General features: G+C 38.5%; 1 protein-coding gene across 5 annotated transcripts in view; it reads right to left on the bottom strand.

Annotated features, from left to right (window-relative positions):
* Positions 1-14144, bottom strand: part of wdpcp (WD repeat containing planar cell polarity effector) — a 102614-nt gene that overhangs the window by 63125 nt on the left and 25345 nt on the right. For 4 of the 5 annotated variants that reach the window (XM_032553705.1, XM_032553706.1, XM_032553707.1 and 1 more), the window contains 5 exons: positions 11441-11533; positions 5916-5966; positions 2282-2352; positions 1347-1406; positions 851-965 (listed from right to left, as the gene is read on the bottom strand). In XM_032553705.1, the coding sequence (XP_032409596.1) occupies positions 851-965; positions 1347-1406; positions 2282-2352; positions 5916-5966; positions 11441-11533 (390 nt within the window). The remainder of the gene's footprint in view (positions 1-850; positions 966-1346; positions 1407-2281; positions 2353-5915; positions 5967-11440; positions 11534-14144) is intronic. The other variant, XM_032553708.1, reaches the window with a different exon arrangement.

Genomic DNA, 14144 nt, shown 5'->3' with positions numbered 1-14144 from the left:
TGACAAAGTATTTCACTTAAAACATGGGAAAAATGCATTGTTATATGTGAAATAATTTGCCAATCAAAAAGAGTACTTTTTCATCAATATTAAGTAATTATTGACTTAAAACAAGTTCCTATGACTTGCTGAGAAGTAACTTGTAAGTTAGTTTTGTCTTAATTCAAGTTAACTAAGAAATTTGCACTAAAAAATAGACCAAACTTGCTAGGTAAAATTTTGTGTGTTTGCAGTGTATGTTCAGGATTTTTGGGTGAATCATTTTAGCCATAATTTAAGTTGAGATTCAGTACAGCAGTATAGGAAGAGCCAAGCATCATCGTCATTCTTTAGTCCATTGAAGGGTAACAGCAACAACCTTGTTTTATTGTTGTTGGAGAATCTGTCAAAAAATATTGTGCAAAGCCAAACATTGGAGACTTGTCTTTTTTTCATTTTTATCAAATGTTGTAACAACTTTTCAACAAGAACAGGTGAGATTAGCAGAATCACAACCACAATAGTTTCTCTTGGCAGGATTTTCTGAATATGTTTCCACTTTACTCTGCAACATTTTCTCAGCAGCTGAGAGAAAGTAAAGCTTTCGCTTTCAGTGTAATAGTATGTCAAGACATTTTACTGTTTATGTCCACCACCATTTTATCTATTAGCCTTAAGTGAGTTTTTGTAGGAAACTGAGTTGTAAGGATGGACTGTACTGCAGAAATAGGTAAAACTGTATTCATTACGATCTAAGACTTAATTTGATTCCATCTTCGAGTTCTGGGTTTTATTTGGTTGTGTGGACTTGGGATGGTAATACGCAGCATAATAGTGAAAATGAGAAACTCTTAATCACGGTACAACTCACCATCAGTCACAGTGTTGGCAGGAAGTCGACCCACTAACGTGCGGTCTACACATACTTGATCGAGTTGAGGTCCTTTTAGGGTGACAGTCGCCAGCACACCATTGCTCAACATCATCTGCATACATCACAATGGAGCTGACAGGTTAACGTTTATCCCAGTTTATTTTGGTGCAATGCTTTTAAATGTTTGGCTTGTCATAATGAATATCCTAGTTAAAGGTAATGTACTAGGTAAGATGTATGTTTTCTGCAGGGTGGTTTAAACATTTATGATGAGCTTAAAATAAAAAAGAGAAGATCAGATTTGCTTTTAAGGTTTTTGACTTAAAGGAATATTGTAATATTAGTTTCCCATAATGTGCTTACAATAATCTCTTAGCTGATTTTACTGTCCAGTTTAGCTCTTTCACTGATGCGCACTAACAGGTGCTTGTGTGTGTGTGGATGCGTGTGTCTGCTTGAACCCAGAGGGTGCTGAGCTGGGAAGGGTGTGTACCTGGCAGCAGTACTTGCTTCTCCATCTGGTGTGAACGCAGGTGTTGCTCTGCAGCAGCTCCTGAATGGACATAATAGAGAAAGTGTAAGACAAAGAGGGCACAGAACTTTGCTTCAACAATGCAATAATTATAGAAAACCCCGGAAAATGTTTGAAAGAGACACTGAAAACAAAAGGGAAACTGTCTGTTTGTGGTAGTAGATACCTGTCCCGACAAGTGCTCACTCCAGCAGTTCCTGCTAACCGAGGGGTGGGTCCAGGGGGGGCAGGGGAGAAACGGATGCAGGTAACCACTGCTTGCTTGCATGTGTGTGTGGGCGTGTGGGGGTGAGTGTGAGTAGGGGTGTGTGTGTGTGAGTGTAAGGTCAGTCATTCCTGCAACATTCCAGGCCCAGCTGGGGTGATTGGATGGGAGGAGAGAAGGTCGGAGAGAGAGGAGGTGTACTGGGTGTTTCTGGTTTCAGACAATGGTTACGGGTAAGAGGAGGGAGGTGGCTGGGTGGGGTGAGTGCGTGTGTGTGTGGATAACAGCCACAGACAGGTTCCAGCAAACAAAGCTAGGTCTGTACTGCCACAAGTACAGAGGGGAAGACAGGAGAAGGAGGTGAATGAGGAAGGTGGAAGAGAAGGAGGGAGGAAGGGAAAGAAAGGGGAGGAGGGAGTCCGCGGCCCCCTGATCCCCTCAAATATCCCGTCCGATGACAGAGGTCGGCCGAAAGAGAGGCGATGAGAGAGGAGAAGGAGAGAAGGAGAGACGAGAACAAACGAGGACGACGGGGGAAGAGCGAAGGCAGACAGAGAATGCCCCTATTTGTTAATCAATCAGCCGTTTCGGAAAGGGAAAACGACAAAAATCCCCAGAGGGGAGGAGGAAGAAGAAGCTGGAGAGAGGGGGGTGGTGGTGGTGGGGTATTGGAGAGGTGGAGTGAGGTTACCTCCAACTCCTTCAGCGAGTCGCGCAGCTTCTCTGGCCGGCTGTTCTTGGGGGTCCGCGAATAGCCTCGAGCTACGGAGGGGAGAGTGGAAAGATCGTGTGACCGATCGTTTAATCGCAGAGGAGAGAGGGATACTCTTTAAAACAACACCCCTGGGAATCCCGGGGAATGTGGGGAAAGAATTTAATAACTTGGTTGCAGTTTAAGCATAAAAAGGTGGAATAAAGGTGATGTGGAATGAAAAGACGAAGGCAGAGATGGCAGGTGTTAAAGGAACTAAAATAGACCCAAATAAACTGGCTCAGTTTTTACAGTCTGAATGAGACCAAAAAGGTGCAATGAGTGCAGAAATAGTTAAGGTTTAGTTGGTTTCATTCATCAAAATGGTTTGAAGGTGAAGTTTAGCTGATTTCTTTGTCTTCTGAACAGATACAAATTGATTACTATTCGAGTCACTCCCCATTCAAATCCTTTAGACTATCCAGCAGCAATTAGCTAAAATAATCATACAAGATACTTCTCAGACTACGAAGACTGATTTTGCTCCATATCAACCATTTCTGTACTGATAGGGATAATTGTTTTGCAGCCGACTTGTTTTCATTTTACATGCAGAGTTTTCATTTGAAATTTTCTGGTATTTCAAAGAGTTCACGATGCCGTGCACTCCAGCAAGGTTCTCTGGGCCTTTGAAAGACAAAATAGCCCACAGCATCACAGATCCTTCACCATACTGAGGTACTTCTCCACATATTCATGCTTTCTCTCATGCCAGACCCAGCTGGAGAGTTTGTTGCCGTAAAGCTAAACCTTAGTCTTATCTGACCGAAGGACATGTTTCCGATTAAACTAGAGTTGAGCAAACCCCACGTGTTCATTACTGAAGGTAGGACAGAAAAAGGTTTTTAGGCTAAGAAAAACAGGGTTATGGATTACTCGTTAGAAATGAACATTAACTCTTATCAACTTAACAAAAGTAATACATGAAAACACAAAAAAGATTTAATCAGATGTGCATTACAAGACTTTTAGGGACGCCAATAATTTTGCTACTGATACTTTTGTTGAAAACAATTATTTCTAAATATTATAACTACTCAAATGAAAGATTTTTCTATACTTTCAGCATCGCTAGTGCAATAAAAGTGTTCTAGACACTCCTACCATCGATGCCGATACACGTAGTGGGGAGTGTAAATGAACATGAATCAAGGCTTCTTATTATAGGATCCATGATTTTCTTAAAATTGTGATTATGTAAGAAGAAATATGAAAAGCACAATGTAGGATTAATTAAAGTTTCCATAAAACATAATGACAAGAGACAGATTATTCTTACCAAACGACTGATCACAAAATTATAAAAACTGGCAAGGTTAATTTTCAATTTTATCATCAGGCATTGTAAACTAAGACAAGAGCTTTCTTAATTATGGAACCTTTAACTGGGAGTATTTTGAGATTTTAGCATTATATAATCGGAAATATTTCTAAAACTTCTTAAAGGTATTACTGAATAGGTTAAATTACATTTTAAAATGCAGTGGTTCTTAAAAAGCATTTGTCTACTTACATCTTTTACATTTTCATATCAGACAAAGATAAGTTGAGTAAGTACAAAACACTATTTTCTTTTATTAAAGGGAAAACCAGCTTGAGTCTATATGAATTTGTAATGTCTCCCTTGAAAAGTCATAAATTATTCATAATTAGCCTACCTTTTTGTCACATCCAGGTCAATTTATTACCAAACCTGTAGAATCAAGAAAAACCTAAACTTGTCTGGCAACATGGAAAAGCAAGGCCCAAACCACTGTTGACCAGAAAAACACAGAGACCGTCCAACGACTGCCAAAGAAAACCTTTATGATCTCTATGACTCATGAGAGAAAAGTGCGGGTTTTCTTCCAACTAGTCTGAAATTACCAGCTTTTCAGATGAAGAACAAAATACTACCAGCAGTAAGCATGTGTGGTTGTGGTAGTGTCATGGTGTGGGGCTGTTCATCAGCTTCAGAACCCATAGGGCTTCCTGTAATTGGGAAAACCATATATTCTGCTCACTACTGCTAACAGTTTGTGACCTAAAGCTCAGACTCCCTTGTGTTATGCAACAGTCCAAACCCCACTAGCAAAACTGTATCTATATGGCTGCAAATCAGTTTTGGAGTGGCCTAGTTAAAGTCTAACTCAAAGTTAAACAGGTCGTTTATATGGAAAAAAACCCCTCCAAAGTGGCTGAATTAAACGATTCTGCAATGAAACGTAAAACTAAATCCCTCTACAGGGACATCAACCATTCCAAACTGAGGGACGGGACAAGCAGGTACTGGGTTACGTTTTCACATCGATTCATTTCAGTAGCTTTTTCCTTAAGATTCCCGCTTTTTATATTTATTCAGATACTCTTGGTTTGATATCAAATTTGGTTTGATGACAGAAACATTTAGGTGCGATTAAAAAAAAAGGAAATAGTCTTCCTAGCACAATATTGAGGATGTAACAGAGAGACACTCATGCTAGAATGTAAAAACACAAAATCTTACCAGGTAAATTTTGTCAAAGAATCTTGTTTTAAGTCAATAATTACTTAATGTTAATGAAAAGATTCCACTGGCAGATTATTTCACTCATGACAAACATTTTTTCATGTTATAAGTGAAATTATCTGACAGTGGAACCAGCACTTTTCCATCAATATTAAGGAATTATTTAATTAAAATAATCTCCTATTTCTTGCTGAAAAGTTACGTTTAAGTTAGTTTTGCCTTATTTCAAGTGCACCCAGCTCTTTGCCCTAGAAACTAGACCAAAAGATTACCAAAAGATTATGTGTTTTGGCAGCGTAAGACAATCTCACGCCAAGCTTGTAGTCCAAGTAAAGTCGCAAAAGCACCTATAAAACCCAGCTGCATATGTTTTTTTTTCTTCACTAAATATTCAACCGGAAGCACAGAGTAATTTCCAAAAACACTGAGCAATCTTTGTGGAGAGGTGGATATATTTATTCTTGGGGACTTGTGGTGTGTTTGAGTTATCTTCCAACTGCAACCTCACAGTCAGCAGCACATTTCTCTGCGTGTGTACCACACCGAGACCCTTTCATTTAATTTCGTAGCCCTCTTCCTGCCATCTCTGGAGGTTAAACAGACAGAAAGATGCATATAAAAAAAAAGAAAAATAGTTAATTGAATTTGTGCATCTGCCTCTGCTCGCGCACATATATATTTATATATAGATATATATAAAAATTCAAGAGGAAAGGAGGCACCACTGCTCTCACTGTGGTGCAATCACACTTATCTGTTTATTTTACAGTCTCTCATTTCATCTTTACAGAAAGAAGTGATTAAGGAGGAGAGTGCTCTATTAAGAAGAAGAAGAGGTAAACAGATGGATGCAAATGAGGGTGTGGAAGATGGGTGGTGGGGGGTGAGACGAGGGCAGGGGGATGAGTGTTTGTCTTCTGATAAGGCTGTTTGTATTTCACTACTGAGTGAAAAGCAGAGAGAGGGAGAGGAGGACAGTTCAGTGACCGATTTCTGGAAAACGGTCGACAAGTCCGAACGCACACAAACGTAGTGGATATGTGGAGTAAATTGATTGTTTTGTGAATTCCTTCTTTGTGAACTTACCTTCACAGTACTGGAGTTTCTCATTGTAGTAGTGACGCTCCAGGGGATTGGCTGGAGGGGAGAAAGAGAGAGGCCATGTCATTCATACATTTAAAGAAGAAGATAATGAATGGGTCTGGGTTTTCTTTTTGGATGTAGGTAAATAAAAACACAGAAAGCTAAGCTGCATCTCGACCGACACCCCCCCTCGGTTCCAAAAGGGAGGAGGGCGTGAGGTGGGGGGGCACCTCTGGCAAAGCGCAACCCGTAACCATGCCTCGTGGCCGGGCCGCCCCCGAGCATGAAAGTGGCCAGCCTGGTGGTCGGCCTCTCTGGCAGGCAGGAACACCTCCAGGATTAGTACTATTAATCAGATAAGGGGGTGAAGGGCCAGACAGGCCCAGACATGGGCACCTGCTCTGGGGCTGGATGAAGAGGGTGGTGGGGGTGGTGGGCGACGGTGGTGGGTACTGGCAGCTGGGGACCCCCCCGGAGCCGCTCCAATGAGCCTGTGTCTCCCTCTAGTGGACGGAAGTGGAAGTAATGTTAAACCTGACAAAGTACAACTTTAGACCTGCAAATAAATAAATAAATAAATCCATCCATCCATCCATCCATCCATCCATCCATCCATCCATTTTCTAGCACCCTTTCCCTAGTGGGGCCATGAGGGTTGCTGGTGTCTATCTCCAGTTAACGTTCCAGGCGAGAGGCGGGATTCATCCTGGACAGGTCGCCAGTCTGTCGCAGGGCAGACCTGCAAACTGTTCGCTCTTTTATTCTTAGTTTGAAGCTAAATGTTAAAATAAGATAAAACTGCTAAAAATGTCGCTTTCATTTATTTCTGATGCATAGTGTCAAAATTCTATAATGCTTTATTATAGCATTATATTATCTTATTTTCCATCCATCCATTTTCTGTTCACCCTTTGTCCCTAATGGGGTCAGGAGGGTTGCTGGTGTCTATCTCCAGCTACGTTCCGGGCGAGAGGCGGGATACACCCTAGACAGGTCGCCAGTCTGTCGCAGGGCAACACAGAGACATACAGGACACACAAGCATGCACACACACACTCACACCTGGGGGGAATTTAGAGAGACCAATTAACCTGACAGTCATGTTTTTGGACTGTGGGTTCTCTCCGGAGTACCCAGAGTACCCGGAGAGAACCCACGCATGCACAGGGAGAACATGCAAACTCCATGCAGAAAGACCCCGGCCGGGAATCGAACCCAGGACCTTCTTGCTGCAAGGCAACAGTGCTACCAACTGCGCCACTGTGCAGCCCATATTATATTATATTATATTATATTATATTATATTATATTATATTATATTATATTATATTATATTATATTATATTATATTATATTATATTAGCGATTTACAAACTTTTTTTGTGAGGTCTAAAATAGTAGAGTTGAAAGCTCTTGTGGGTGACAAAACTTGTAAATAAATAAATACTAAAAAAAAAAAAAACATATTCTGTTCCTTATTAGTCAATAATAGACTAAATATACTTTATTTTTCTTGTAACAAACAAAATGGCCAAAAATAAACAAAAGAAACCTATAAGTCATAGTAAGGTCTTGCACAATTGTGTAATTATGGGACGGGATTACCTTTTTTAGGGTTGATTCTTTTCAAAAACATTTTTTTAGTCTTAACAACAGAAACGGGATACGAGTTATTCTTTTTCTGAAGCGCCTTCTATGTTAATCAAGTTAGCTTTTGAGTAAATAGTTGATGTCTGTGCGTCTATTTACTTCAGAAATCTCGTTAATAAGGCAGAAATATTTTGTGTTGATCCTAACGCAATTTATGTATTTGTGAAAATGTCATCAAGGAAGATAAAAGGAGGGTCTATCTCAGGGGTCTCAAACTCCAGTCCTCGAGGGCCGCAGACCTACAGTTTTTAGATGTGCCAACCACTGGAATGAAATGGCTCTCCAGCGTCGTGCTAATGACCTAATTATTCTATTCAGGTGAGGTCCAGCAGAGGCACATCTAAAAGTTGCAGGACTGTGGCCCTCGAGGACTGGAGTTTGAGACCCCTGGTCTATCTGCATGAACTGTCATTGTGGTCATGGGCCGCAAAAAATCACTCAGAGTTCCCCCAAACGGCTCCCGAATTACACTTTGGACATCCTTGCTTTAGACGTGTATAAGATTAGATCAGTTGCTGAAACAGAGATGACAGAAAAACTATGAAATCAAGTATCAATCTATTGAAAGAATTGAAGAAATTTCTCCTTTGAAAAGCTTTCTTAAGCACTTTGACCTAAAAGGAAACAAACATCAAAACAAAAATCAAGAAGTTTTAGCACCTATACACTAAATTAAACCAAAATACCTACAAAACATTTAACAAACGGTTCTCAAGAGTGAATAGAAAAGATGCCTTAGTAAAATTTCGTTTACCGCTTTTCCTATTTTTATTTTTCATTTGTTAAAGTCAACTGTCAAATTCACACAGATTTTCTGTAATTTAGTAAAGTGCTGAAAGTGAAGCCAACTCCTAACCTGGGCTATCATTACACTGCTGTATGAGTGTTATGATGCTTCTGGATTGGGATTTGGCTACCCTGCTCTGCCTCTTCTCCCTCCCTCTTTCTCTCCTCCCTCTGCTCTGATATCAAGCTACACTTTAGTAATCCTCCAAATGAAAGGATTTGGGAGGAAGAAGCAGCGTCTCTCCACTGAAGATTGGAATGAAAAGAGAAGGCAGCTTCTAAGATGAGAGGAACGAGAGAGGCCTGTGACGATAGTAAAAGAGAGGACAACGCAGGGGGACTTACTGTACACAGGAAGAGAAAAAAACTAAAGAAACACGCAAGAAGAGTAGAAACTGTTTGAAAGACTAACTATTCACTGAAAAATGGAGGAAGCATTGTACAAAATAAACAGAAATGAATGAAAAAGTCATAGTTTTTTTTAACAGTACATCAAATAATTAATTGAAATTTGCTAATTTTAATGGAAAAATAAGAAAACAAATCATTGATGTATGATTGCTTAATGTAAATATGGATGCTAAAATCTCAGAAACCTTTTTTTTCTAGTCACATTTTTACAAAATAAATAAATACATTTAGTTGAATGAATTTAAAGAAAGAAAGAGAAGACAGAACCAAAGAAAGAGACAAACTCCGTTGGAGTTTCCCATTAATAAGTGTGAATATGGCACCTTTTACACGACCAGCTTGTTAAGCGATGACATTTAGTGGCTTACACTTTTTGTGGAAATTGTCAGTGGTCTTCAAAATGATGTAGTCCATATTCCAACTTTCCAAGAAGCTGTAGTTTGGATATTGTTATCGTTATTAGCAGCAAGCCACAATTATCAAGAAACTAAAGCTGGCAACCATTCAGATGTGCAAAACGCCTGGACGCCACACAGGACAGGACAAAAGCTCCTCGAAGGAGTTTTGCAGTTTCCAAGCTTCATTGTAAATGCAAACATTGTATTTGATTGAAAATAGTAAGTAGTCTTAAGTCAGTTTCATCAAATTTCTTTCAACACACACTTTCAGTAAGTCTCACCAACTCACTCTACTAGAGCTGGGTTAAATTAGAAAGAGTAAGTATTTGATAATTGTGCTTTTTTTCCACCTGCATTTTAACAATACATAGTGCACCCAAGTACAAAGTGCTTTACTTGAGATTTTCTCCCTTTTCATGTCACTTTCTACTTCTCCCCTTACTACATTTCAGAGGGAAATAATAAGCTGTGACACTTCAGCTTAAGAATGAAAACCATGAAAAAAAATCTGGACCACATACCTTATTTGCATACAACTTACAATATAAATTTGCCTTAGCTATTTACTTTACGTACAGCTATACAGCATGTGTCAAGTTATTTTAGATTTGCAATACTTAAATCACACAACATAACTTCATTAAGTACTAGCAAATAAAAATTTGTTTTGAGATCGTTAAGGCGAAAACGTAGACTCCAAGGCTTCATCCATGCAGTCAGTTCATCAAGATTGAAGCCACTTTCAGGGCAGTAGAGCGCTTATTAGGTATTTTTTAGCATTTGCATTGGTAAGAAACTGCACCATGAGTGATTTGCATGCTCATTGTCATGACCACGCCACTCAGCCTTGAATATGATTGTGTTTGTTTTACTTACAAATGTGAAAAAACTGTCACTGTTTTCCATATTTTCTGTTGAAGTTTGAGCAGAGAAATAAATAAAAACAGGAGCCAGGAAGTGTTTCAATCAAGCATTTTCTCCTTATATAATTAGTTTTTAGCTCAAAAAACCTATATCGTAGTTGCTGATCAAGTAATTACACCATACTCAGAATTAATAAGCTAACTTATTAATTCACTAAAATTGCACAAGTTAATGCAACTCAAAATTATCAAGTTAGTCAAGTTCTGTAAACTTGCACGTACTAACATTTTAAAGTTTTAAAAAGTTAATTTTTTTGAGGCAACGAGTTTGTATAATGTTTTTAAGTAAGGTGAACTAATTAGATTTTACACAGAGCAGCCCTCTCCCCGTAACACCCATCAGCTCCTTCAGACTAGCCAGCAGCAATTAGCAAACACCTCGTGTACCTGCACATCTGCTGACCTCATTGTACAAGCTACTTCTGAGAGAAATGTTGGTAAAAACATAGTTAAAGGGTCAATAGAGGAGCGATATTGTGATGACTTCCTGAAGGCGGAGCTTTTAAAAAGGCAGAGGACTAATTTCAAGAAGTTAAATTAGGAAGTAAAATTTCTTTTAAGTTATATTTGATATATACAGCATTTTATAAAAACTGAAGTCAACATAGCTACGTGATTATGCTATGAAATTGCACCATGTGGCTGGAAAACACATAATACTGCCTCCTTAACTTTTCTTAAAACATTGAATTACTGAAATAAAATAACCTTCCAAGGGGTATTTATAGTAATATAGCAACAAGTGCTAAAATATCTTCATCTTAAAATATATATATATGTTTTCTTCCTTTTATTGAATTTCAGAGGCACAGCATATGGACTGAAGGACAAATAGGACTTTTTTGTTAGGTGCATCATTTACTTAGTAAAAAAAAATTATATTGACCATATTTTACTGCAGTGCTGCAAGGGAACAATCTTAGTACTTCCTGATTATTCGGAAAGCCTCATGGCCTCAGGGCCAAATAAGGCTGGACTGCATGGGGCTTCTTGCTATGTGATCTAGGAGAAAGTCAACAGTTTAGTTTTCCTATCGCTGCGTGGCAGGACCCCGGGGTCAACAGGAACACAGGGAGTGTAAAAGATAGAACCGCAGAGACCCCATAATCTGTGTGTGTGGTATGTGCATGTGTATATAAGGTTTTAGGGTGTAAATCCTTCATACTAATAGCCTTTGTGTGTACCAAGTGTATGTGTGGTTAGTGGCTGGAAGACTAAATCACGCTAGACCAATAATCTGTGTGTCAGCAGGCACTGAAAAGCTCTTCTTTATATATAGGGAAATCACACACATTCCAAAAACAAGACACACGCAACTTATCTGAAACACAAACAGACATCCAATATAAACACTATTTACCTGGCTCTCCTTTATCGTAGTACTGATAGGTGCCAATATCTGTATCTGAGGGGAGAGAGAGAAGGAGGAGAAGGAAGGGAGATGAGCATCTCGCTGTCAGGGAAAAAGCAGAAGACAGATCAGCAATTTCGCACCGTGGGATAAACAATCACTATCAGCTAGTGGCCTGTCCTGTCTGCTAGCACCGCGGTTTAGATAAGACCCAATATGGAAGGTAGAAAAGAGAGGGGAGTGGGGCATCGGGGCGGGGGGTCAGAGACAGAATGGTGGGACATGCAGAGAGGCAATAATAACGACAGGAGTGTGCCTTAACCCATCCCACCTGAGGGACAAATCTGTAGATGCAGAGGATGTGCAGCTCCAGAAACGTATGGTCAACATATGTAGGGCATGCAACAAGCACAAACAGCCATACTGATAGATATGAAGACATAACACAGGCAAACTGCTGAGCTGAGTTTTTTTTTTTTTTTTTTTCCCCCAAGTGTTATTTCTGCAGGCCCCCCAAACCATAAGCAGCCGGTCTTAGATTTGCACAACACATCATTTCTTTATCACTCGCTCAACTGCTGTTGCTGCCTCTGCTGCTGCTCCTCAGGCAGGGTCATGCTAACACAACAAGCTGATGGTACACATACGCGCACCCACACAGGGATACATATATATACAGCTGAAAGCAAATATACATAGTAAAAAGATGCAAAGCCATTTTTTTCTCACTGTCTGAAGCAAAATCCGACCAAACTTTCCTTGCTTTAGCTTTGTTAGAATTTCCAAAATTATTTCTATTTGCTAAATGCCAGAAAGCTTAGCAAGAACTTTTTAAAAAAAGATTTTACTTGTAACTTTTCTCGAATTAAAAAAAATAACATTTGGACAGTATAAGAGAATAAGTCTTTTTAAACTATGATTTGAGTCAAACGTTTTGGTTGTATTGAGTTTGGCACAAGTTACTTTTGTTTCTTAAGGAGGATTTGGAACAAGAAGCAACAACATATGTAAACCGTTTCTGTTTCAGCACAAGTGATGGTGATCAGTTTAATGTAATTTGGTGATTTCTTTAGGAAGCTCTCATATTCTTGCCACACATGTTGATATAAAAAAAGAAAACAAGGTGTGATTTGGGTCTAAACATGAGGAGATGAAATGTTATTTTCTGGAACACCAAATTCTGTCGCATCTTTGAGATTTGGGGGTCTCTGTTGATGTGTTCTTGTGATGAATAGTGAGCGTATACAGGGATAAATAGTGTGTAATTCAGTGTTCTGCTGTGTCATTATATTACTATTTTAGACTTGACAGACCCTGATTGGTGATTGGTCAGTTAGAGACTGAAAATCTAATCTTTTTTCTAATCAGTAAAGCGACCATACCAAACACTAATAATACCCAGTTCTATATTTTTAAATGTACAGAAAAGAAAATAAATTTAATCATTTTAAATCTGTCTCCTATAGTAGTGAATGAGATGTACTGTAATTCTGTTAAATTGAGTTTAACAGAATTACAAGCCAAATGATCTTTGGATCTTTGTGTAAAATCAGGATAATGTGTGAATTGTTGTTGTTTAATCTCTCTATGCAACAAAACAAAGCTGTGGATGAAGAACACAGCATTAAGGCAAAGCAACTAGATACTTCTTCAATCCATATTTTTGTTTTTAGGTGGACATGAGGAAAGTAAAGATAGTGAGAGTCACAGTCTGACGACCAGGTCTTTTTTTCTCCATATTTTCCAAGATAGCACACAAAACACAGCAGGAAAAACAAACAAATAGGGACATGTCAGCATCATCTAAGATATAGAGCCTTTCGTAGATACATAGGTGCATAGACACACATATTTCCACACAGACAGCCTCTGTGAGACACTATCTTTGCTGACAGCTCAGCAGACTGTGAAAGACAAGACAAAATAGCAGCAAGGTGAAATCAAGAAAAAAAAAAGAATTTCCGTTTGATATAAGAGATGGACTGATAGGTGGTTAGCAGAGTATCGCATAAAAACTGCCAAAAAAGTCAAACTAAAACTGCCGGGTGGAAAAGAAGACTGGCAGTTTTCTATTGCTTTCATAAAAAAAATAAAAACATAAAGCTTATCACAGATAGAGGAGTTCCTGGGTTAATTTTATTTTTCTCTAACAGCAACCAGTGAAAGATGTTCATGAGTTCATTTTAAATTAAACAATTTTTTATCAACTCATTACTCACCTTTGGTTTGTGATTTCGTAACAAATTTTTGCTGTTTTGTAATGCTCTGATCAGCCAATATAAATATCCTAAATATCCCTGTCCGAACTTCTTTGTTAGGACAATTATCTTTTGCTTGCCAAGTTATTTTTATTATTATTTTTGCCTGTTTTGTTTCTGTGGCCTCTTTAAGAGATCAACATCAAGTTTTGTAAATAAAATAAATTCGGGCTAAAATAAATTTAAAAAGATCTTATATATATATATATATATATAAATTTAATCAGTATATATATACTATATATAGTTTTATAATTACTGTGATTCCTGCTTTTTCCAAAAGAGCTAAAATAAACCAGATTGTTCTGATCTGTTAAAGATCTAGCATCCAGCATATTTTGAATAAATTATCATATTTTTTTCCATCTATAATCTAAATTCTGTATGACAGTTTTTATTCCAGATTTGTTTTTATGTTAAGTGTAGTGATGATCCAGGATGCCAGCTATTTCAGA

Source organism: Xiphophorus hellerii, chromosome 22, assembly GCF_003331165.1.
Source record: "Xiphophorus hellerii strain 12219 chromosome 22, Xiphophorus_hellerii-4.1, whole genome shotgun sequence".
In the NCBI taxonomy this organism is placed as follows: domain Eukaryota; kingdom Metazoa; phylum Chordata; class Actinopteri; order Cyprinodontiformes; family Poeciliidae; genus Xiphophorus; species Xiphophorus hellerii.
This window is presented reverse-complemented; position numbering and strand designations above follow the sequence as displayed.